Raw genomic sequence first — 23,360 nt, 5'->3', positions numbered from 1 at the left:
TAAACTGTATAAGTTAGAAAAAAGAAAATGTTCTGAAAAATTACAGACTGACTGATGTCGTGTACTTTGTATTATTGTCAGGATTGTGCTGCTGAGCAGTCTTAAATATTCTTGCTGAGTGTTGAGAATTAAAAATTAGAATTAGTGCAATCATCCTAAAATACAGCTCAGTGAGGAGTAATTGGGAACCCTGGCATTTCTTAATAAAGTTGAAATATTTTAGGGTCATACATGAAAAAGGACACAAATACAAATATAATATGAAAAAATATATATGCAACAACAAATCTGAAAGACATTAATGGCATAATGCACAAAGTCTCTAAGACATGTGCTGAACCAGAGAAGCAGTACATGCATATGAAAAAAAAGTGTACACCTTGAAGAGAGAGACACCAGCCATGTACAAGGCAACCCTCAGTTGCCAAGGAGACGACCACTATCGTTTATGCATCCTTCCTTATTCATCCATCCTGCCTCAGCTACCTTTGCAAAGTCACGTATAAATGGGGTGGATGAATAATTAAGTGGCATTAGGAGCTTTATTGATGAAATAAAGACATCCCCACCTGACTCACTCCATCTTGTTCATACCCTGTTTGTAAAGTGCCTTTTACTTGGTTCGCAAACACTTACACACAGTTTCATTTTTGTCTTTTTCTTGGCTGTATAATTGCTGTTGATAACCAGCAGATGTTAGCACCTTATGCCTAAGTCACACAGACCCAAGGACCTGTCAGTGATCCCCTGGAAACCACTGGTCGCAAGGAAAAAGGTGTATTCCCTGACTAGTTGCAAGTGTTTGCAAAATGTCCCATCCATGGTGTGAAACATATACTATTGCCTTCAGAGTGAGATCTCAACTTAAATGAACCTCAGTGAGCTGCACAGTTTCAGTGGTAGAGCTTTCATATTGTTTTAATACGTGACCGTTTATATTACTTCTGAAAAAAGTATTTGTTCTGTTGTATGTGCATTATGTGCTAAGAGTGGATGCTTGTTTTCATGGGTAAAGAGATTACCTTACTGCAATTTAACAACTGTGTTGCACTTCAAAACATTGACGTCAACTACCATGCCAATACAGTATCACAGAAGAACCTTAAAACATACACTTTGCCCATGGGTTTAGTGTTCGCTTCCCCTTTAATAGTTAAAGATACATTGGGTAGCAAAGGCATGGTTAATGAAGAGCAAATGCAGCCCCTAGCTAAGGCCTTCAGCCCACATTCATCATGAATTCAATATCCCCAATGCACGTACAAAGAGTATCTGGAATCATTACAACACAACTAGCAGGCATCCCCTGCTCATAAATAAGCCTGTTAATTGACCTGTCATAGCTAATTGCTGCAGGGGATATGAGACTGGTGAGTGTGTGTTTAAGAAAAAGAGTTTATCTGTACGTCTGCATACTGTACTGTGCAACAACCACCCTTTGTATTTTGCTAGGCAAAGGGGAACTCGATAAGGTGATTTATTGACATGTAAAAACATACATGAAGATGCAGTATGCAAGGCAAAAACAATCCTAATTAGGCTGAAAGTCAGTATTTGGTATGACCACCTTTATTCTTTAATGGTGAGATGGAGGAGGCAAATCCATATTGTTCATTCGTGTTGTGCTTTTCTTTTAATCCAGGTTTGCTTTTACTGTATTTGGGACCATTGCTATACAGAGAAGCAAAGCCTTTTCAAGTCAGGTGCTTTCTACACTGAATCAAAATCTAATGGTAATTTTTCTGTGTTCATAATTAAATAATTTTTAACAAGATCCTCAAAACCACTGGCTTAAACACAGCCCAAACCATGACTGAACCTCCACCATGTTTTACATTGGCTGCAGACACTCACTGACTTGTTTTGTGTATATAATCAAGTGATACCTGTCAGGTAATCGAGTGCAGATCTTTTAACTGTTCCCATAATTAGATCTACTGTAACGGGCTGAGAATACTTTCACTTTATGTGATCATGTGATTCTGTTCTTTGGAAAAGGTTATCTGCTGGCCTGAGGTCAATTATCACTTTAAAAAACAGACTCAACAGTTTTATTCTCACAGACTTACATTTAACTGTGTGTATGTGATTATGTGTGTGTTTTAACTTATATTTTATTTCTTTACAAAGCTTTTTAAAGCTTTTATCTTCTGTGTCAAGCACATTGCCTTTATGTGTAAGGAAATATGCCATATAAATACAAGTGTACCCCTCTTGACCTCTTCACATATATTTAGTGATGATTTGAAACATTTCAAATTTCAAATTTGAATTCATGACTCCACAAGATCTGCTGCCACTGATTTTCTGTCCAGTTCTTGAGTAATATGGCATACCTCAACTTTTCTTCTATGTTTCTCTTTCTTATCAATGGCTTCTTGATAGTAGGCCATCCACTGAGACCATTTCTGATGAGGTTTCAGTGAACAGTAGATGTCTCAGTTGAAAGGCAAGATGCACTCTCAGGTCCTGTGTTAGTTGTTTCATGGGGTTTCCTATTTCTTAAAGACATAACTTCCAGATACTGGTTGTCTGCTATAGATAGTATTTTAGACCTGCAACGTTTTCTTTCATCCTCAGTTTATTCGGTTTCCTTTTTTTTCCTTAACAGACTACTGGTAACAAAATGTCTAAAGATTACAATCTAAGATTAATTCTTAGATTAGATTAGTTCTCTGTCATATGTAGACACAACACTGGGGGATCCCTCAAGCTATAGGTGCCTTTTTATGTTTGAATAATTCATAGGTCATTGTTAAGTGGAAAGAGGAACTGCTCAAGACCACTTTAACAAATTAAAGAAAGTCTAGTTCCTTAAAAACAAAATATAAAGAAAGGAGGGTTGGCTCAAGACTTTTGCATAGTACAGGTGCCTGAATCTACACTGTATGCTTGTAATTTTATTTGTGCATAGATAGAATGTAGACAGATATATGGAAAAAGAATGTGTGATGGGGTATTGGCAGCCTGATAGCTGAAGACTGTCCTTTTTAAATTTAAAGCCATTAGTCATCAGCCTTGAGAGAAGACATCTTGAAAGCAGACCAGGACAAGAATCAAGCCAGTTACTCCCCTTGCCCCAACACTCCACGAGAGAGAAAGATAAGTGGAGAGAATGGGGACTAAACAGACGGAGACAGCAAAACACACATAGCAAAACTAAATTGTCATCATTTTTGCCCTCCCTTTTTCTCACCCTCCGCTGAATTTTAAACATTCTAAAATAGACACATATACACAAACTCACAAACAAACCCATGGAGTAAGAAAAACTGGAAAAATGAGTGAGAAAGGAAACATCATGTCCAGTTAGAAAGAAGGACTGAGTCATCTAGTTTGTTCTGCCACATGCCAACAGGGAAGAACTAACTGCAAGCGCAGCTGCCAAAGAGCCGAAGGGACTTCAAGGATGTGTCAACAGACAGTGCTCAAACACGGGCGCTTCTTCTGTTATGTCTTCCAGGCTATTTTCTTCCACTATTGACTGAATGTGCACAGTTACTGTAACCCAAACTTTAAACTTCCGGTGAACTTAAACAAGGAAAGATGACTGTACAGCTGAAAGCATGAAAAATTGCACCCCTTGAACTGAACTGAGAAATAGTTCAGATAACTTTCTAATCCAGTCGAACAGACTTTTAAATGGAGTTTCATTTGAGGGTAACAGTTCTTGTATAAGCAACAATCAGAGATCGGAAATCACCAGCTGGTGTAAAAGGCCTGAGGTAGTTCTCTTGCAATTGTCTTTGTACAGTAAATTGAATTGTCACTGTCCGATCAAGTGCGTGTTCCTTTACTGAAGTACTAGGTTTCCTACTGTACAATCACAAGTTAGTATGCCATTTCTTGTCAAACTAGTATTTTCATGAAGAGTTTTTTGCAAATGCAAGAAAAGTGAGTTGGTGCTCTCTCTTTGTATCAGCTGCATTACTTTCTCTTCATGGGAGAAGTTGAAAATAAACTACCTACACTGTAACTAAGAAGCACTGTTTTGTCTGTGACACACAATTCACAATCCACCAGGCTTTTAACAGGAGGATCTTGCAACTTTAATCAAGTGCAAGTGCAAGTCCAGATGTGTGACTAATGAAAAGGAATAAAAAGTGCCCTTGACCCCCACAGATACAAAATCTGGTGTCTTAGTTATGCCTTTTGGATTCACTCGTACCTTTAGAGGTAGAAGCCACTGTTAATCAATCAAAAGTTATTTTGAGTCATCACTTTTATCATGTGATCAGAATCGTCTCTTCCAGGCAGACAATTGCCCTATTCATAGTGCAAAAATTGTGTGAATCACATGCTGGGGCCTTCGCAGTCAGATCTGAATTACAGTATGGGAGATTTTGTACAAACGAAAATGAATATCTTTTTGAAAAATGACATTTTATTCCTCATGTGGACCTCATTATTGGATTAATTCCAAGTTATACTGAAGCTGTTATCCTTAAAAAAGAAAAAAAAAAAACCAACAGATTTGGTCTTGTATTTCTGTCCATTTGCGTACCTCTAAAAGGAAGCAATATAGGAATTAAACCAACCCAGAGGCTAAAGAGATGCACTTGCAAGCAGTCCTCAACATAAATATGCCATCCATGCAGATTGAATGCTCATTGTATAAAAAGCACAACAGAGTTAACTACAAAAGAAACTATCACATTTTTGGTTCTGGTTCATTTACTGGCTTGTATATTTGGGTCCAAAACATTTGCTAGCACCAAAACAGAGCCAGTCCAATCTATACTAAAGAACTGTTTGAAATGCCAGGATATTTTTCTTTTGTTTTGTTTCTGGAAACAAATAAATTAAGCGTCAGTATTTATAGAAATTATTGTATTTGATCACCACTAGCTACAGACGTTTATGTCTGTTTACTTTCATTTAGAGGTCAAAGCTGTATGCATAGCTGCACATTTATGTCATTTGGACCTTTCAAATCTGTATGAAATCTTGTTGCCAGCCGTGAGATTAGCACATTCTTGATGAAGTGAATGATTTTCTGGTTACTACGTGAACAGGCTTGCTGCTGACATTCAGCAGAAAATGAGCCCAATGTGTACTCAAAGGTCCCCATTTATCAATAGTGCCCTCAGTGCTAAAATGTCAAAATCCTGTATCCACATTTATTTAAGAAATGAAAAATGCACACAAGTCATACAAAAAGCTTGGGGTTAATTTATATGTATCATATTTTTCATTGCCTTCATTAGTACTACTTTTGGCACAAATTTGTATAACTTGATAAATAATAATGTCACATTATATTGATTCCATTGGGTGTACTCTCACATTGCAGAGTATGTCCACCTGCAGTGGAAGTGCAAGCCACTGAGGGGAGGACTGACTGGATATATGACCGTTAAAAGGGGTATGAACTCTTTCCCAACACACTGCACCAACCCACTCCTAAAAGCTTAAATACTGTATTTGTTTTTATGCTATTTGAAAGTTTTCTTCCATCGCAGAAGAGAAATGAGATTATTGGATATTAGTTAACTCAAACATCAATAAATATAAAGCGATAGTGATTTTGGGAAGTAGATCTCTGGGCGGTTTAAATGTCAGTCTTTAAAATATGTTGTGAAAAATTCAAGCAGTGTTTCAAGGGAATTTCCTCATTTCCATTAATTCATGGTATAAAATCCCAGTGCTGGCTTTGCACAGTGGAGAACTTTCCTCTTGGGACAGACACAGTAGAGAGAAAATGGCTGAGGCAGAGGGACATCCCACAGATGAAAGAGATGACAAAAAATAGATTTTTTTGTGTGTTTTGTCAAAATACAGTTAGGTCTATGATTTGTTGGACAAAGACACATCTTTTGTAGTTTTGCCTTAGTACGCCACCACAGTGGATTTTAAATCAGCCAATCAATACGTGATTGAAGTGCAGACTTTCAACTTTAGTTTTAAGGGTTTTACAAAAGATTTCGCATTAACTGTTTAGGAATTACAGCCATCTTTATACACAGTGCCCCGTGTTCAAAGGGTTAGAATTAATTGGAAAATTGACTGACACACAGTTTTGTGCACTAGGTGAGACCTGTTTTCTTGTTATTTCATGGCAAATGAAGCAAACATAATATCTGAACTGGATTCAAAGAGTTGAATTTCTACGTCGGAGCTTTTTAACAGAATTTTAAGTATGAGAGATGTCTGTGCAAGTGAGAGAGGCCATCATTTGTCTGAAAAACAAAACAAAAAAGCAAAACAGCAACAAAAAAACTATCAGAGAGATAATAAATAACTTTAGGAGTGGCCAAATCAAAAATCTGGTACACTATATTAATAAAACAACGAAATACTAAGGTCTACAATCATTGCAAATGGAAATATAGACTGGAAAAGCCACTCACGATATTAAGCATACCACATTATTGACATGTATGGCTCCTACTGGTCACTAGGTCACCAGTGTTTATTATTGATGTGACTGCTGATTCTGTAATCACCAATCCTACGAAGCAAAGAAATCAGAAAGGCCTTACCTGAAAGGGTCCACTGGGGGTAACGTCAAAGAATGCTTTCTTCCAGTCTGGGCCTTGATGACCAGATTTTGTCCACATTGCTCGGTCCACAGAGGCAATGCTTCTCACTCGCAGATAAACATTGAGAGTACCTGTGAAAAAAAATCCCATGAGCAGCCACACATCCAGACAAACACAGCCACAAACATGTGCAGGAATTTAGAAACACTCAGTGTCATTGTCACTCTTGCTGGTTTTATAGTTATGGTCATTACCAAACACAGATATATTCCACTACAAAAAATTTAATGGACTGAGAAACTGCTGCAAAACAAAGTGAATTACTTTATGTTTAACAGCCCATCAAGAAGCAAGCTGTGTTGTGACTGCTAAGTTATAAGTAACAAAGATATTGTCTGATAAGATTAATATCCAAACGCAAGGACAATATTCCAGCATGAAAATTATCCATAACCAGTGAAAACTAAGGCCTGGCCAAGTAAGTTGCTTTGAATCCAAAATAATACATTGGGGTTGGTTAAAGATAACACTAGAGCAAAGATCAGTTTGTCTTGGAAGAATGGCCAAATATTACTCCTGAAATTTGTGAAACATGGTATCATCCTGTGGAGATTTGAGTCTGTCTGTCCCCAAAAATAAAAATGACTATAGTAAATATTTAAACAAGATTCCGATTTCAATAGCTAAAGGTGCCGTGACTTTTGTTGCATTTTATTCCCATTGTGAGGACTGTATATTTAATATAGCAAGTCTAAAACTCTACCCTATTGTTTTACTTGCCATGGAGAAATAATCCAAATAGTGTCCATCTCTTTTTTCCCCTCTCTCTGTCTCTTTCAGGTCTCTAAAAGTAGGTGTGAGAGAATCATTCATCTTCTTAATGATCCCCAGCCAGCTCCTAATTGGAACATTAACCAACCACGAGTCTCTTAAACAAATTTGCAAGCAGGGGGCACGCTATGCTATACTATATTTGTGTGTGTGTGTGTGTGTGTATACTTATAGACTTATGCTTACACAATGGAATCAATCATTGTTTTGTGGAAATATAAGCCTATATTCTTTAAATCCCGGAAAAATCACCAGGCTGGCAGCACTAAGCATCACACTTTGTCACAGGAGATTTGTGATACTAGGGGAAGGATCCAACTGAGCAGTTAAGCAACATGTTTCAACTGTCTGTGGGCACTGAGGGAAGCAGTGTTATCGGACTGTCAATCCAGTCTTCACCTTAACCCTACATACTTTAGCACTGTGAAAATGTCAAATAAAAGGAATGATGCTGTTTAATTAAACATTTCTGGCACATTTACACAGATTTAAAGATTTGTTTGGCAAAAGGCAGATGGCTGGTTTGATTCCAGTTGATAACAGGAAGGGCATCTCATGTTAAAAAAAAATCAAGACATGCGGAGGTGCTATAGTGATCCTTGTGACAAGGGAGGAGGTGAAAGTAGCTTTAGTGGAAGCCAAATTGATAACAGCCACAGCCAGTAGCTAGTCGATATATATTGAGAACCACCAATACCTCCAGCAAACCACTGTATCTGACCAAACATGACTCCTATCAAAGAACATCTTGTTTTTGTTGAGTTTTTAGATTCTGTGTGAATTACATAAAACAATATGCCATATTTAGTTGCTTTTGAAAGCCGTGATTCTTTTGCTGCCTTTGAATCAGTAAAGCTGTTTTTCCATGGTTGTGGTCATTATAAGGAAAGTCTAGTCTCCACTAGAGATGAGCAGTAATGCGTTACCAATTACTATTTTCAAGTAATGAGTAAAGTAAGGGATTACTATTGCAAAAAAGTAATTAAATTACTGTTACTTTCCCCGTACTTTGCCTTACTGCGTTACTAAACCGTGATTTTGTTTGTGAGAGTGTCTCATGACAATGACGTACGAGCGTGCGACGTCCGTGGCAGCAACAGACGTGCGTAGTAGATCAACAATGGATAATATGGAGTGTGAGAGAGAGTACGACCATGCAGCATTTAAAGCTTGGAAGTCCTGACATTACTTACAATTTTCATTAGTCCGTAAAAAGTGACAAAAACATTAGCGCCCACTGTACACTCTGCGCAGGAAGAAAACTTCTTTCTGCAGTGAAAAATTCAAATTCAAATCTGAGCAAGCACCTAACAAGCTGCCACAGGAATGTGAACTTCACAGAGAAACCCCTGGATCCCCCCGCTGACATGACCGCTGCAGCACCGGGCAAATCTCCACCCCACTCCTGCTAAGCAGGTGAAAATAGACTTAAGAGTGACAGGGCTTTGTGCTGCTGAATCTTTGATTTTATTTATGTTTTGATGTGTTTTACTTGCATCTATTTGAAAGAGTGAGTGTAAACACAAAAAAATTATTTTATTTTATATGCTGATATATGCAGAAAATAGGTTTAAATGTTAAACTAATTTCTTCGAGTCAAAGACTGTTGCATAATTAAATTTTTGCTTGATGCAATGTGCATAAAGTTAAAAGATTAAAACTAATAAAACAACTTTTAAAAAGAGACTTTTTCATTTGATTCAATTGTATATGATGGATTATGCAGAAAAAATTGGGATTGGGCTGAAAGGTCTATGGCTTTATTACGTATTCAGGTTGTGTATCATGTTTTTAAAAAGTGACTCAGTAATAAGTAAGTAATTACTTTTGAAAATAACCAATCAGTAATGTAACGGCATTACTTTCTTGGAGAAATAATCAGTAATTAGTAACTAAATACTATTTTCAAGTAACTTGACTAACACTGGTCTCCACAGTGAAAAGGCAAATGTAAAAACAGAATTTACCTTTTTTATGTAACTGTGGGAAAAAGAATAAGATCACATATACCAAAATGTCTAAAATCGTTTTTTTAACACTGAGTATATTTTGCATGGTTTTGTAAAGTCTGGATCTCAGTAAAAATAATGATGTGATAGCGTTCGAACAGCTACATTACTACATTAAAAATGTTAATTACATTACAGGTTACTTGCTCTTCTATGAGGTGAAATCTAGCAGATAGGTCTTTCAGTGTCCTACAAGGTTTTCCAACTGGAACTTAAATTTCATTTTCAAGAAGTGAACAAACATTAAACGTTAGAAATTATTTACCTCCCAAAGTCCAAAAAAGCAGCATTTCTGCAAGCAAGACCTAATCTTGATGTATAGTATTACCTTTTAACCCAATCTCTTAATGTAACACTACATATCTGAGCCTCATAGTTCCTTTCTTCTCTCTTTCTCCTGTTACCACCGTCACCACCTACACACACACACAGAGCCAAAAGAGTGTTTGCGGACTCTGATAAGCAGTCTATTGATTGGACTGAGGTAAGGCAGTATATGCTGGTGAGAGTGTCTGGCAAGCAGAGGAGAAGGCACAGCTCTATCAAGGCTACTTGTCTGTGGAATCATGATTGGGGAAGACAGAGCAGAGATACACAGACCCACACACAGACGGGCATGCACTGCGATTCTTGAAATCAAATGAGTTGTTTTTGTTTTGATATCTGAAAGGCCTACATTGGGTTCTCATCTCCCCCCATCCCTCATCTCATCCTAAATAAGGCTCATGGCCTGTCTGGTATGCTTCTGCTGCTGGTTTGCTTTGAAAGCAATGCTGAAGAGTCCAGAGTAAACTGAAGCTTGTAGCCTCTGTCACCAAAGGGCAATACTATTCAGTGTTTTCAGTAAATGCCTGATTCAGGGGTATACCACTGTGGGGAAAAAATCTAGGCTTAGACATATCCTTTTTTAAATCTTTGCCATGCAGAGGCTGGTTATGATGCTTTCCTGAAGATAGGGACCTAAACCTATCAAGTGAGAGACAGACATAAAAAGCATCTAGAAAACCTGTGTATAATTAAAAAGAAAGTTGTGTGTGCAAAATACTATGCTAACATTTATATTGCCAAAGTTATTTAAAGTGTAATAAAACTGTTTTTCAAACAGCATACAGGAACTAATTGTCTTCAATCACTCTGGAGTGAAAATAATCCAGTAATTCCAAGTAAGCTTGCCAATGGCATTGCAAACCTGAGCCATAAAAAATACTACCCAATGCCAAACAGAACTAATTAAATGTTGTTTATTGTTGCTGCCAGCAAGCCCACAGATAAACATATTAAGGTGAAAAGAAAAACACATCACCTGGGGAGGTCTTTATTTGTGCTGCCCTATTGCAAACCTGCAATCCAAAGTGAGGAAAGGGCATTATTCTTTCTGCCCTCATTTTTTTTTTGCAAAATCTTTGAAAGGTGCCTTTACCTCTTTTAAACTCTCAAACTCTTAGGATTGCAAACAAGCAAACTATATGTGGGCTAGAAAAGAGCAGCATTTCAACATCTTGTCGGAAAATTGTGTGGCGTCAAAGTGCCCAAATGCTTTCAATATATACAACCTTTTAACACTTTTAGCACACTATATATCAAGTACATTAAAACTGGCTAGCACTACAGCATGCTCTCACTATTTCTGGACATCAACAGGCTCTCTAAGGCTCTCTATTTTCTGTGCTTAATTTTTCTCAGTATTTTTCTTACCATTCACTTTGGTCTCAGTCTCATCATTAACCATCTCCCTTTTTCAAAAGGTTGGCCAGCCCTCATCCTCCCCTCACTTGTCTTGTCTCATCTCTCACTGACCCCCTGTCTTATCCTCATCTTGTCTCTTTCCATCATTAAGAGTCACACTGTGTCTCCCTAGCAAAACTGTTAGCTCTGCCAAGGTAAGGCAATTAAAGCAGCAACAAATTGGACAGACTGGGACGAACAGCACTGGAAATTGAGAGAGGGCTTGCAGCGGTGGTAACAGAATGTGCTAATCATATGCAAGCATAGTGCAACTGATACTTCACTGTCTCATTACAAAACATCTAAAATACCTTTGACCAAACTACCCAATAAGAAATGAAGTGCTCCAGTATCTCTTATAAATCTGCCACCTATAAACAGCCATTACATATTGTAGTAACAGTCAGGCCACCTCTATTTTAAGCAGAGACATTTTGAGTAGTAGCCAATTTTTGGCTCATTCTTTCTGATCTATTAAGGTTTCTCTCTTTACTGCAAAACCCTGAATAACCTGACGGAAACATTTCTACTCTATTGTTAGCATGCCATTGAAATATTTGTGTGTGCAAAGCTATTTCTCTGTGGGAGATGTGCCCAAATCTTTGTCTTAATAAACTGCCTCTCATTTCTCAACTTGAATATGCTTAACTATTACATTATCACACTTGGTTACACACAGACACAAAGGCAAACTCCCACACACATAATACACTGTGCCCTTTTAAACTAAACACATCCTAAGGAGACAGGGAGGTCAGCAGGTAACAAATGCTAGATTAAAGCATATATGCTTGGGCTATGGACACATAAATCAATATTGTGTGTGTGTGTTTGTGGATAAATGTAGGTGTGCCTCTATGTATTTGCTAGGTTTGCCATTTTCCCCCTTTTTTTAAAGAACACATTCGCACGTGCGTGCGTGCATGTGTGTGTCTTTGTGTGTGCACAAAAGTGTAAGAGTGTGCATGCAGGTGTGTAGGGCTCCTAGATGTATGCATTCTAGCTGTGTGACAGAGCATATTATGATGAACAACTCGCCCAAGTGACTGATTGTGTCTTGCCACTGCCATAAATCACACACCCACTGCCCCCTTCAACCACCTCCAAACACACAAAACACACACACACACAAACTGAGACCCAAGAAGCCACATACAAACAGAACTTTTGTAGCATCCTACATCCCAACACCCTCACCCCAGTCTCTCCATTCCACCTCGCACCCACATATACACACGCACACACGTACACACTCTCTCACACAGACCTACAATTTTCTGTCTGACACGCTCTGCAAGCAAGGTTCAAGCATAGGGTTCAGCTTTTGACAGAGGCAAGAGCGATATGAGAACCCCGATAGCAGAGAGCACCAGTACACTGTTCCCTGTATACCCATGTGTGCCATTGTGCTCTCATATGAGAGAAGATAATAATGTTTGTGTATGTGTATATGTTTGTGTGAGCATTATTCTTCTTTCTGCGACTTACCAATGTGTTTGCCCTTCATGTGATAGTAGAAGGAGACGCAGTATGGGACTCTTCCTTTGGGGCCCTTGCTTGAGGTAATATTAAAAAGTGGTGATAGAAGAAGAGCCTTGTCACCCTGAGTACGTGGGCGTGATGCTTCAATGTACATGTAGTAGCCTAGAGTCAACAAGAAAGATAAAGAGTAGAAATATTAATAATAATAATAAAAGGCTAATAAAGCCCTCTAATGTAAATTATAGACTGTAGGTATTGGGATAACAACACATTTTTGGGAGGTTTGTGGTAACATAATGGGTCATAAGCTAGTGCCAAGTTTCCGCTTTATTCTCTATGTGATAAAAATATCTTAACACATTTAATCACATGTTCCACAAGTAAATTAGACAAACTGAGGAAAAACAATCAAATTTTTTTCTTGGTCTTCCAAGTTGTTTGACATTTTATGCACCTCCTCAATCTAATGTTAACTTCAAACTCTAAATCAGCTTTGAGAGTTGAACATTTTAATGCATGAAATGATGTCAGAATAAAATATCTTCCACAGCAGTCCTTTATATGGTAATGTAGAACTACTCACTCTAAAGTTGAGACCTGACACTAATGTATTATCCCATATTTTATTTATAATTCCCGTGAAACACAACAGTGTGTGTACAACAACAACAACAGCAAAAAAGCACATTGTCTGAAGATGAATGGTCTTGACTGTACATACACATTTGTTTTGTTTCTGTGCCTTTGAATTTACACTTCCACATTACACAATACATTTGTATTTCACTTTAGATGAGTCATAGTTTCCTCACCCTCCTTTGTTCCACTGCGGTCAGTGTCTGGCCCGGTGTTCGCAGACCGCTTGGGATTCTGCGTCAGGTGATTTTGTCTCGTCCAGTCAAAGATATCACTCCGGTCTTGAGAGAAGCCACATATGCGCTCATCTTCAAAACCACACACATGGTCTGAGGTGTGTGTGTTGTTCCAAAAAAAAAAAGAAAAAAGAAAGATAGATAGAAAAACACATTAAATCACTGACATGTCAAGTGGGTGACATTACAAACTGTAGATGACATAAAAGGCTGTTTCTTTTTTTTTCACCCACCTTTCCCAGGAAACAAATGGCAACATCTATATAGGTCTATAATGACCTCTGCAATGTGCACTTCAAATCAGACAGCTAGGCAATTACTGACAAAGTGATAGGCACCACGTAGGAGGCACTGGTATACATATTATGTATAATTGAAAGTATGACTCTTATATTCTCAGACTCAAACTGTGTAAAACGACAAAAAAAAGGACATTAAAAATACCTGGAATAATGAATTGCACTTAAGTGGGCATTAGATTTAAGTCTTCTCCTTTGTATTCACTGTGCAATTCAGTGAAAAAATGCTCACCTGATATTGTATAACACTACTACTCATCATAAAAATAAAAGCAGTATTAAACATTTAGTCATCCAGACATATGGCAATTACAAATGTTATAAAATTTGTGGCTGTTCATCTAATTCTGTAGTTTTAAATAGCAGTGAGAGTCAAATACAATGTGCCAGTTTGGAAACTTAAAGGCTAAAGACACATTCTAGCAAAGTTCGTTGAATATGCAAAGTTCATATTGTTATTGTACCGACTGCTTTGACTTATGTTTAAAATCAAACCAATAAAACAAGAAAACACTGGCATGTAGGGAATATACCACAATACGGACTCATTTTCAAAATAAAACTGCAGACGGGTGGTACAAGTGTATATGCCTCTGCTCTTATACACTCTGTTCTATTAGTTGGGAGTGCTATGGTTCACCACACATTCATGGTACAGTTTGACATGCCTCAAATTGACCTTGTAAAGTGCAAGACAGATTGAGACCAAGATTTCATTAAATCTATCTTGAACTGTGTGATATGAAAAAAATAAATGTTGTTGGACCAAAACACATTGTTGGAGCTTCACCTCAGCACACCTACACAGTTAGTGTTAAATCAATCAACCAATATGTGATTGAAGTACAGACATTCAGCTTTAATTCAAGTGGTTTTACAAAAAAAAAAAAAACTAACAGAATTTTAAATATAAGGATTGTTTTTAATACTTGGATGAAAATCCTTTCCTTTTCTCCCACGAGATGCTCTGCTCGGCCTTTACTGTAGCCACCTTCAGTTGCTTCTTGATTGTCGGTCATTCTGAATTTAATTTTGTATTTAATAATGGAGAAGCATGCTCTATTGGGTCCAGATCACGTGACTGCCTGATTTCTTTGCCTTGAGAAAGTAGTTTTTACATTATGCTTTGGGTCATTATCCATTTGCACTGAAGCATTATCAGGTCAGTTCTGCAGCATTTCGCTGAATCTGAGCAGAGAATATAGCCCTGTACACTTAGTAATTCATTCTGCTCCTTTTGTCAGCAGTCACATCATCAATAAACACTAGTGTCCTGGTTCCACTGGCAGCCATACATGCCCATGCCCTAACCTATGTCCGCTGCCTCTGACATGTTTGATGGATAATGTGGTATGCTTCTGATCATCAGTCGTTTTTCTCCTTTTCCATACTTTTCTCTTCACCATCCTTCTGGTACAAATTTGTAATCTGTCCAAAGAATCTTTTTCTTCGGCAGGCTCTTTTATGTGTTTTCTGGCAAAGTCTGATCTGTCCTTCTTGTTCTTGACTACCACAATGATTTTTTCCTTGTTGTAAACCATCTTATTTCCATTCCTGAAAATTTCTTTTATTTATAACCTTGACAATAATATGTGAAACTCTTGAAAGTGTTCTTGAGTTGGTTAAATGTTTTTTAAGTTATTTTTTTAACCATATAAATTCTGTCATCACACTTTGGAACTATCTTCTGTGGTCTTTCAGGCTTTTTGCTTTTGCTAAGCTGGTACCACAATCTGCTACAATCTTAAAAAGAATGTACCAGATTGTGATATTGGCTACTCCGTAAATTTTTACTATGCCTCTAACAGATTTATTTTGCTTTATGTTTTGGGGTTTTTTTTAGCCAAATGATTCCATCCCTCACATGTGCTCTCTTTGGGTCTTATAATTAAAATGACTGTAAAAAGCTCTACAATACAAATTAAATATTTGATCAAAGTCAAATATGATGTGTCATTTATTAAAAATGACCATAACACTACGTGTCAGTCAACTGTTGAATTAAAGCTGCTACAGAGTTATGCAATTTGTTTTGACTGTTTTGTTTTTATTTCAGTTTTGATTCAGTAGATTCATTTAGTTTTAGTCATTTTAATTATTACTGAATGGAGCCTGCATATGTCAGAAGCAAAGGTTTTGAAAAATCAGTACAGGTATTGTAATAAAAAGCAGCACTTTTTGAAAGCAGTTGATTCGCAGTCTTTTTGACATCCAAAATCTCAGTAAACGCATCCATCACAGCCTCATGTGGCAAGTTGTAATATCATTTTTACCAAACTAGCAGATACTAAAACTGAGGCTATTTCCTCTGTATTTTCATTTTATTTTTGGTAGTTTTTTCACAAAATCATTTCCGCCAGCTTTAATTTTCTTAATAAGTTTTTATTTTTATTTTATTTAACTAAAATGTTTTTTGCACATTTAGTTTTAGTTGTTAGTTTAGTTTTAGTTAACTGTAACAACCTTGGTCTGCACTTTATTCGTATATTGATTATTTGATTAAAAATCCACTGTGCAAATGTGCAAGGGCAAAACTGCAATTTCTTTGTTCAACATATTTTGGACCTGACAGTACGAGTCTACCTTTCTTGTTTCTGAGTGCTCCTACTGGCTGTTGACACCTTCTGAATATAATCTATAAACACAATTGGGTAAAAGCTTTAATGAGATGAGTTTCCCTGAACATTTAATCTTCTCTGAGCTATGTGATTCTTTTAATGTTTTCCCATTAATATGTTTTGAGGGACACTTTGATACTGTCACATAGATCATTAAGGACAAAAAAGATATTTTGAAGAACACCCCGAGTTTTGTCGTCGTTGATGTTAATGTCTCTTGTTAAGCAAGATAAAGAGCCTTCTTTCCGTGGTGTAGTCACCTTCATTAGCCCATCTGGAGAGCAATTATCAGAGACTCACTAAACAAATGAAAATTGAGCCAAGAGAGTATAACAACAGCCATCTAAAACCGTCCAAGCTGACAGCATCAGTGAAAGCTTCCCGGACACACACACACACACACACACACACAGTCCGCTGCAGATGCATATGGCTTGTGCTCCCCAAGAGGACGGCGTGTGTGTGCCTCTTTGTTTCAGGGAGCTAATCTATTACTATTCACACCCTACTCTAGTACATGCGCTCCTTTCAATTTACACTGTTGTTCTCGCAGTCTGTTCCAATCTGCTGTTGTTTTAATTGCCTCACCCTGGCGGAGCCAACTGACACTCCTGCCAGAAAAATGCTGCGTGTCTCTTAATGAAGAAAATAGACAAGATGCAATTGACTGAGAAAAAGAGAGAGGGATGGTAAGAGAGAGGCAGGACCAGGATAGACGCTGGTGGAAAACTGTGACAGACAGAGGGGGCTAACAGAGAGAGAAAGGAACTAAAAATCTATGATGAGATGGAACATAGTTTTAATATAGCCTGATCAAGTTTAAAACGTACAGAATGGCCCACATTTTGTATTTTAAATTTTTCAAGCCTAGCCAATCATACCATCATAACCGACCTGATATCCTTCTCCCATTGTCACTATTTCAAGACATTTAAAATTCTATAGAGCTTGTTTCACCCATCATTTTTTGTTACCCCATTATTTTCATCGCAACAATATGATTAACGGTCATGAGTCACGGGGTCATGTGTTGGGAACCTTTGCCTTGGCAGACTTGTGCTGACACTGCTTGGAGCAAACATGCTTATTTAAACCTTCATCAGAATTCAACATGCCTTCATCTCTTTACCACTCTGTCATAAATCAGGTTGAAAAAGCAAGTTAAAGATGATAAAATGTACAAGAGCAAAGGATGGCAGTTGAGTCTCACCTGAAGGTCTTGGGTAAGTGTAGGCTGTAAAAAGAATTATGATAATATTGATTAGCACTCAAACATGAACAACCCATCAATTGATCTATGCTCTGTGTAAGTATATGATTGGATTAAAAAAAATATCTAATGACTGCAGACAAAGATCGAGGATTTTAAGAGAGACTCACGTTCTGAATACTGGATGATTCGACTGACATAGTCCCCAGTGCTGTAGGTGGTAATAGGGGCCAGCCGGACTTCGTAGGACAGAGGGATTTTCAGGTCTGATACTGCGTAGGACATCAGAACACCCTTTTCTGGTGCCTTACCCTTGAGGTCTATTTGTTTTGACAGCAGGTTTTGCTTGTTCTGCATTCATACATAGGTACACAAACACATACACACAAATAGAAAAGATGAAGGCTTGTTAATGTGCAAATGTACTTGGTCAAAAGTGTAAAAAACTGTACATACAATGATTTGACTGAGTAGGAGAAAGGGTAAAGGAGTCACATAAGGACGTGTCAGTAGTGTCAGGCATATTTCCCATTCGCCTTTCTTTCTTTTCATTTTGGGTTCGTTCATCTCCAGTCATACCCCATCAGCTCTATCACTTTACTTGGATATCCTAAAATTTCGTCAATCAGAAGTCACTGGGAAAAAGCCACAACTCATTTAACAACTCCAGCTCATCTCGCATCTGGAGGATTTTCATGCAATCCTAATCCTTACTAGTATAATAGTCATAATACCCCAGCACTTTTATTTAAATACACAAACAACATCAGACACAGGGTTGAAGTTTTTTTGGAGCAAAAAAAAAAAAATTAAAACATGGCAGCTCATTTTTTAGCAACTCATTATCAAATCACATTAGTGTATGGTTTTATAAGTGTGCATGTTTTAAAACATTTTGTTTATGGAATGTGAAATTACATATAGGGATAAACTTACCTTTCTGGGATATATTCCCAACTAACATAGCTTAGGTATGTTTTCAGTCTACTTTTTTTTTCAAAATAAAGTACACAAGCTGCCTTCCTAAAATTGATTCTCTCTAAGAGCTTTAAAGGCCAGAAGAGGCTACATTAGTCTCGGTATATCAGTGGTCTCCCACATCAATTTTGATGTTTAAAAATACCTGTTGGTTAGTTTTAGTGCTCTGAGCAAGTTATATGATTTCCACTTCTGTTTCCACAATAGGGACTCAATAAGTTTGTTTAATAGCAGCACTTTTCAATCATGTAAGCTTTTAAATATAAATACAATCTTTTTTTTTAAAAAAACAACTTCCAATAACTTATTTGGCTGTGTATCATTAAAATTCATATGAAATATTAAAATGGTTAAGATATTGAGCTCAACCAATTGGTGTCTTCTCATTCTTTTAAAGTTAAGTCTTTTTTTCCATTAAATAGAGCTATTGCTGTGTTATTCCACCCACGGAGAGAAGGATCCATTAGCTGTGTATCTGCCTCTGATCCCAGCTACTTAAAGACCTGACAGTGAGCTCAATCTAATGCATTAGGTCAGCCACTCCACCATAACAGCTTAGTACACCCACAGCATGCCATTATCAGGTAACACATGCAGCACAGGGGTGTGTGTATACTGCGGGTGTTGTGTGTTTAAGTGTGCACATGGTTTTGTGTTTATGATAAATGTCTCCTGTACAGTTTCCTCAGATAGTCAGCAGCTGAAGTTTTGTGAACATCATATAATTACAGACACGTTTTTTTGCTATTCAGCATGAATTTGGATTTAGGATCTCCTAGATATGACATTTCATACTTCTTGAGTGACACTGCGATAAAAATATATATAGGTTTATATAGGTATATCTATTAAAAATGCCCTTATGGGCACAATTGTTGTTCTAATTTAACATTAAATCACTGGTGGTTTTAGTTACTTTTGCTATAATTGCTATAGTACTCTATGCTCTGACATCTTCCCTCAAGTTGAGGTGTGCAGTTTTCATTGGATGTCTGCTCACTGACACAAATTCCAACTCTGCTAGACTGAGCTGACTCCTGCCTGGCCTGCCAAAAACTTTGTACAACTCCAATTACTGTACGAGACCCCGATGGCAGCCACAGCCCAAGTGTGTGCTCAGCAACATGCTTGGTATCAAGTCCATGCGTCCTCACCAGACATTGTGCCATGATGGCAAACTTCTTTTCTCAGTGCCACTCTTGGTGTTTCCATTTCAGTTCTTCCAAAATGAAGTTTTGCCAGCCATTGGAGATCCCTTTTGCTGCTCCACCAATAGAGACCATGAAAGCTAAATAATTGCTTACAGAAAAAACTAAAACAAAAAAACACTTCTCCCACTTAAATATTTTTAAGTATAAAATAGTATAAATTGTATCTAAAAAAAATTGAACTGCTCAAAAAAAAACATCCATAGTTTTCCCAGCTTTTCCCAAACATTCCTGTTGCAATGCAACTAACCAAAATACTTGAGACCATCAGTCCATGGCTGATATACAATGGACCTAATGATCCATTCACTAAAAACTTGAAGATGGTAATTTTAAGTAAAAGCAATAATACAGCCTAATAAAGTTTTAGGTCAAAAATGGTCTACGGTTTCAATTTCTCCAAAAGCAACGAGTCTTGTCAAGTGCTATAGGTAGGGCATGATATGAATATCATTTGTCCATTCTTTTGGTGCTGTTGTTGCTTATTATTTATTGTAATCAACAGCAACTACAACTGCAGACAAGTGATTTCCCCAGATATTTGCTCCGTTGCTGGAGCATTTACACTATTATATGATGCAGAAGACTATGAATTGCACCCTTTTAGCACCAACTTATGCTCATATTGAGCCATAAAAAACATTTACACTCTGCTCACACATCGGATATGCATATTTATATGGAATACAGCGGGAAAGAAAAGTTATGCTCATTTAAAATGTATAGATTGTGTATTAGCAAGAAGAGATGAGTGAATATCTGTCTGAGTTTTGGAAATATATTATCCTTTATTAATGAGTGGGCAGTGTGTATGTGTGTGTACACACACATGCAGTGCGATGGAGATAAATGATACTGAAAAACTATGAGGGGACTTTAACACACATGCACATACACTCTTTGGAACTAGGACCACTGGATCAATGAGGTGCTGAAGTGTGACTTAGAGAAACCAGCTGCTCCTACCACAGGTTGAAGTCTGTTTCACCCTGCCTCTGTCTTTCTCTGCTTTCCTCAGCAGGACATATTGTCAGTGTCTCTATGCGTATTTGTGTGAGTCTATGTGACAGGCAAGGGGAAAGGGGTAAGAGTAAAAAAAAAAAATAGTACAAAGGGAACAACAGAATGAGACAGGAGAGTGACTGACATATTGCCTGCTGTACAGACACTTTCAGCCAAACAGCATTTTCATCTGTATTGCCATCGGACTTTTAATAAAGACACAACAAGACAAATAATGTGTAAAAGAGGGCAAGAGCAGGAGAACTTGTACTATGAAATAGGACCATGGAGGCAGAGTGATCTGTAAATGACAGAAATGTGGACTGACGGCGAGGCAGCCTTGTGCTAAGGTTAATTTTTCTATTATCGTCAGTTAATGGTTCTCTTTTATGACTGATCCAGCAATTTACTGATACTTGATACATTTCTTTGCACTCTGTCTATTGAAAAGTTATGCTTACAAAGGCCTATGTGGTCTATCTGTGTGCAAACATACGTGTGTATCTGCCTTGTTGGGCTAGTTATGTACATAAATTATTCCTATATTTGATTTAATGTACAACTCTAATTCATCATGAATATTTTTCATCTCTCATATATATGGTAATGTGGACTGTGTGTTTGCACAGAGACACTTTGTGTGACTGTGTGTGGCTAAATCTTAGAGTGCAAGAACCTGCATAGTTATTATGTGAAGGCAGGTCAGCTACTAGCTGAACAACTTCAGTGATATAACACACACAACTTGGGTTTAGACTGGTCAATATAGAAAAGAGGTGAAGAATATTCAGACAGGAAATTTTTTTGAATAAAAATGGATAAAAAAAACCCCCCAAAGAAATGGAAAGAATACAAATATAAATTATATATTATTTTTGGCAATAGAGAAATGTGAGTAAGTCACTTTGTCACCAGAATCACACACTGAATTCGTGATTTTTACACTTTCTTTGGTTTCTTTTAGGCTTTGGCTTCATTTTTGTGTGTTGTTTGGTTTGATCTTGATGTTTTCTTAGGCTTAAGCAACATACACACTGAAAGCAATTCACAGCGACACGGAGACTGGTGATCATAGAAAGTGAATGACACTCTGCAAATTTAAGCAACTATGGGTGAAATAACCATGGTGGCCACTTTTCTGAACTTCCAGGCAAACAACTGAAGTGAATACCAATGACAGTGAGTGATAACACTGACTGACATTTGACCTGGAAATACATGCATTTGGGAGTCTTTTAAGTAACTAGAACCTGAAATGTACACCAGTGACCAGCGGTCAGCTTCAAAGTGACGCGTGATGAGCAAATCGCTTCCAGTGTATATGCAGGTTTAGGCACCAAAACCAGTCAATGTGGTTTAGGCAATAAAACGAGTTGGCTAGTGTGAGAGAGAGACTATTCACTGTTTACGTCTGATGTCATTAGCTGTTTCCAGGTCCTCTTCAGGTTCCAAAGTCAAACAAACACTGCGACAACACTGAGAGTTAAAAACTGTCTAAATTCTTTCATATTTAATAAAATGATGAGTGTGGCTGCTCTACCAGGTGTAACAATTAAGTTTAACATCCAGGCATCCATATGAAACAGGGTTTATGAAGTTTAATGGACTTAGAAGTTAGAAGGGAGTTAGCTGACTAATTTTCATCTAAAGATGGCTAAAGAGGTTTCTTGGTTACCAGGTTGATATTTTAATTACATTAGTTTTAAAGTCATGCTGACTGTAAAAAAAAAACAATGGGAGAATATGTGTAACGTTTCTGGTTTTGTATCTTCTTGAAAACATGCATAACACGTTTTCTTAAAATGCAAACATGCTATACACTAACCAGCCTATTTCATTAAGAACATCTTTTCACCTTTACGTTATCACAAATATCTAATCAGCTAATGACATGTCAGCAACTCAGGTCACTGAGGAATGTATATATGTTCAAGATAACCTTAGAATCAGGAAGAAAGGCAGTTGAAGTGATAGGAATAGGGACAGTAAGAAAGGCAACAGTAATTACAATAATGAATTCTTACAACCAAGATATGCAGAAGAGCATCTGTGATTATACAACACATCCAATCTTAAAGCCGACACAGCAGTCGCAATCTACAGCAGCAGAAGACCACCTTAGTGCAGCCTTGGCTTAGTGTCAGCCAAGACGGAGATTACAATTTGCAAAAGCCTAACAAAATTGGATAATAGAAGATTGGAAAAATCTTGCTTGGCCTGATGTGTCTCGATTTCTGCTGAAACATTTGGATGGTTACAGTTGCTCCAAGGTAATAAGGACAGCAACAGACTGAACTAAGGTAAATAACAGAATATATTACAAAGTTAGAAAATATAAGAAATGGTTCTAATATGTACAAATAGCTTAGATATAAACATCCAGAATATTACAGATGATTAAATATATCCGATTGACATTTTACTCTAAATTATAGACTGTAAAACTTTGTAATTTATTATTTTCACTGTAGAGGATGTGCAAAAAGGTGTAAGTATTGCATTGTGTACTGTGCATTAGATGGAGTTGTACAGGGAGATATCCACAGGCAGTGTCATTCAGTGGTGCATTTGGGTAATCTAAGTCTTTCACTGAACGTGCTTCTGTGACTGGCTACCTCATCAGGGAGTGGGGGGGGAGGTATTG

The 23,360-nt window shown here is 37.4% G+C and overlaps 1 protein-coding gene across 2 annotated transcripts in view; it reads right to left on the bottom strand.

Moving 5' to 3' along the window:
- LOC134630494 (MAM domain-containing glycosylphosphatidylinositol anchor protein 1) overlaps positions 1-23,360 on the bottom strand; it is a 183,874-nt gene that overhangs the window by 21,836 nt on the left and 138,678 nt on the right. For both annotated transcript variants that reach the window (XM_063477818.1, XM_063477826.1), the window contains exons 12-16: positions 17,699-17,879; positions 17,529-17,552; positions 13,342-13,494; positions 12,536-12,691; positions 6,483-6,613 (exon numbers count right to left, since the gene is read on the bottom strand). In XM_063477818.1, coding sequence (XP_063333888.1) covers positions 6,483-6,613; positions 12,536-12,691; positions 13,342-13,494; positions 17,529-17,552; positions 17,699-17,879 — 645 coding nt within the window. The remainder of the gene's footprint in view (positions 1-6,482; positions 6,614-12,535; positions 12,692-13,341; positions 13,495-17,528; positions 17,553-17,698; positions 17,880-23,360) is intronic.

Source organism: Pelmatolapia mariae, linkage group LG1 (genome assembly GCF_036321145.2).
Source record: "Pelmatolapia mariae isolate MD_Pm_ZW linkage group LG1, Pm_UMD_F_2, whole genome shotgun sequence".
Taxonomy (NCBI): Eukaryota; Metazoa; Chordata; class Actinopteri; order Cichliformes; family Cichlidae; genus Pelmatolapia; species Pelmatolapia mariae.
The sequence above is the reverse complement of the archived record's forward strand: the minus strand, read 5'-3'. Positions and strand labels throughout refer to the sequence as shown.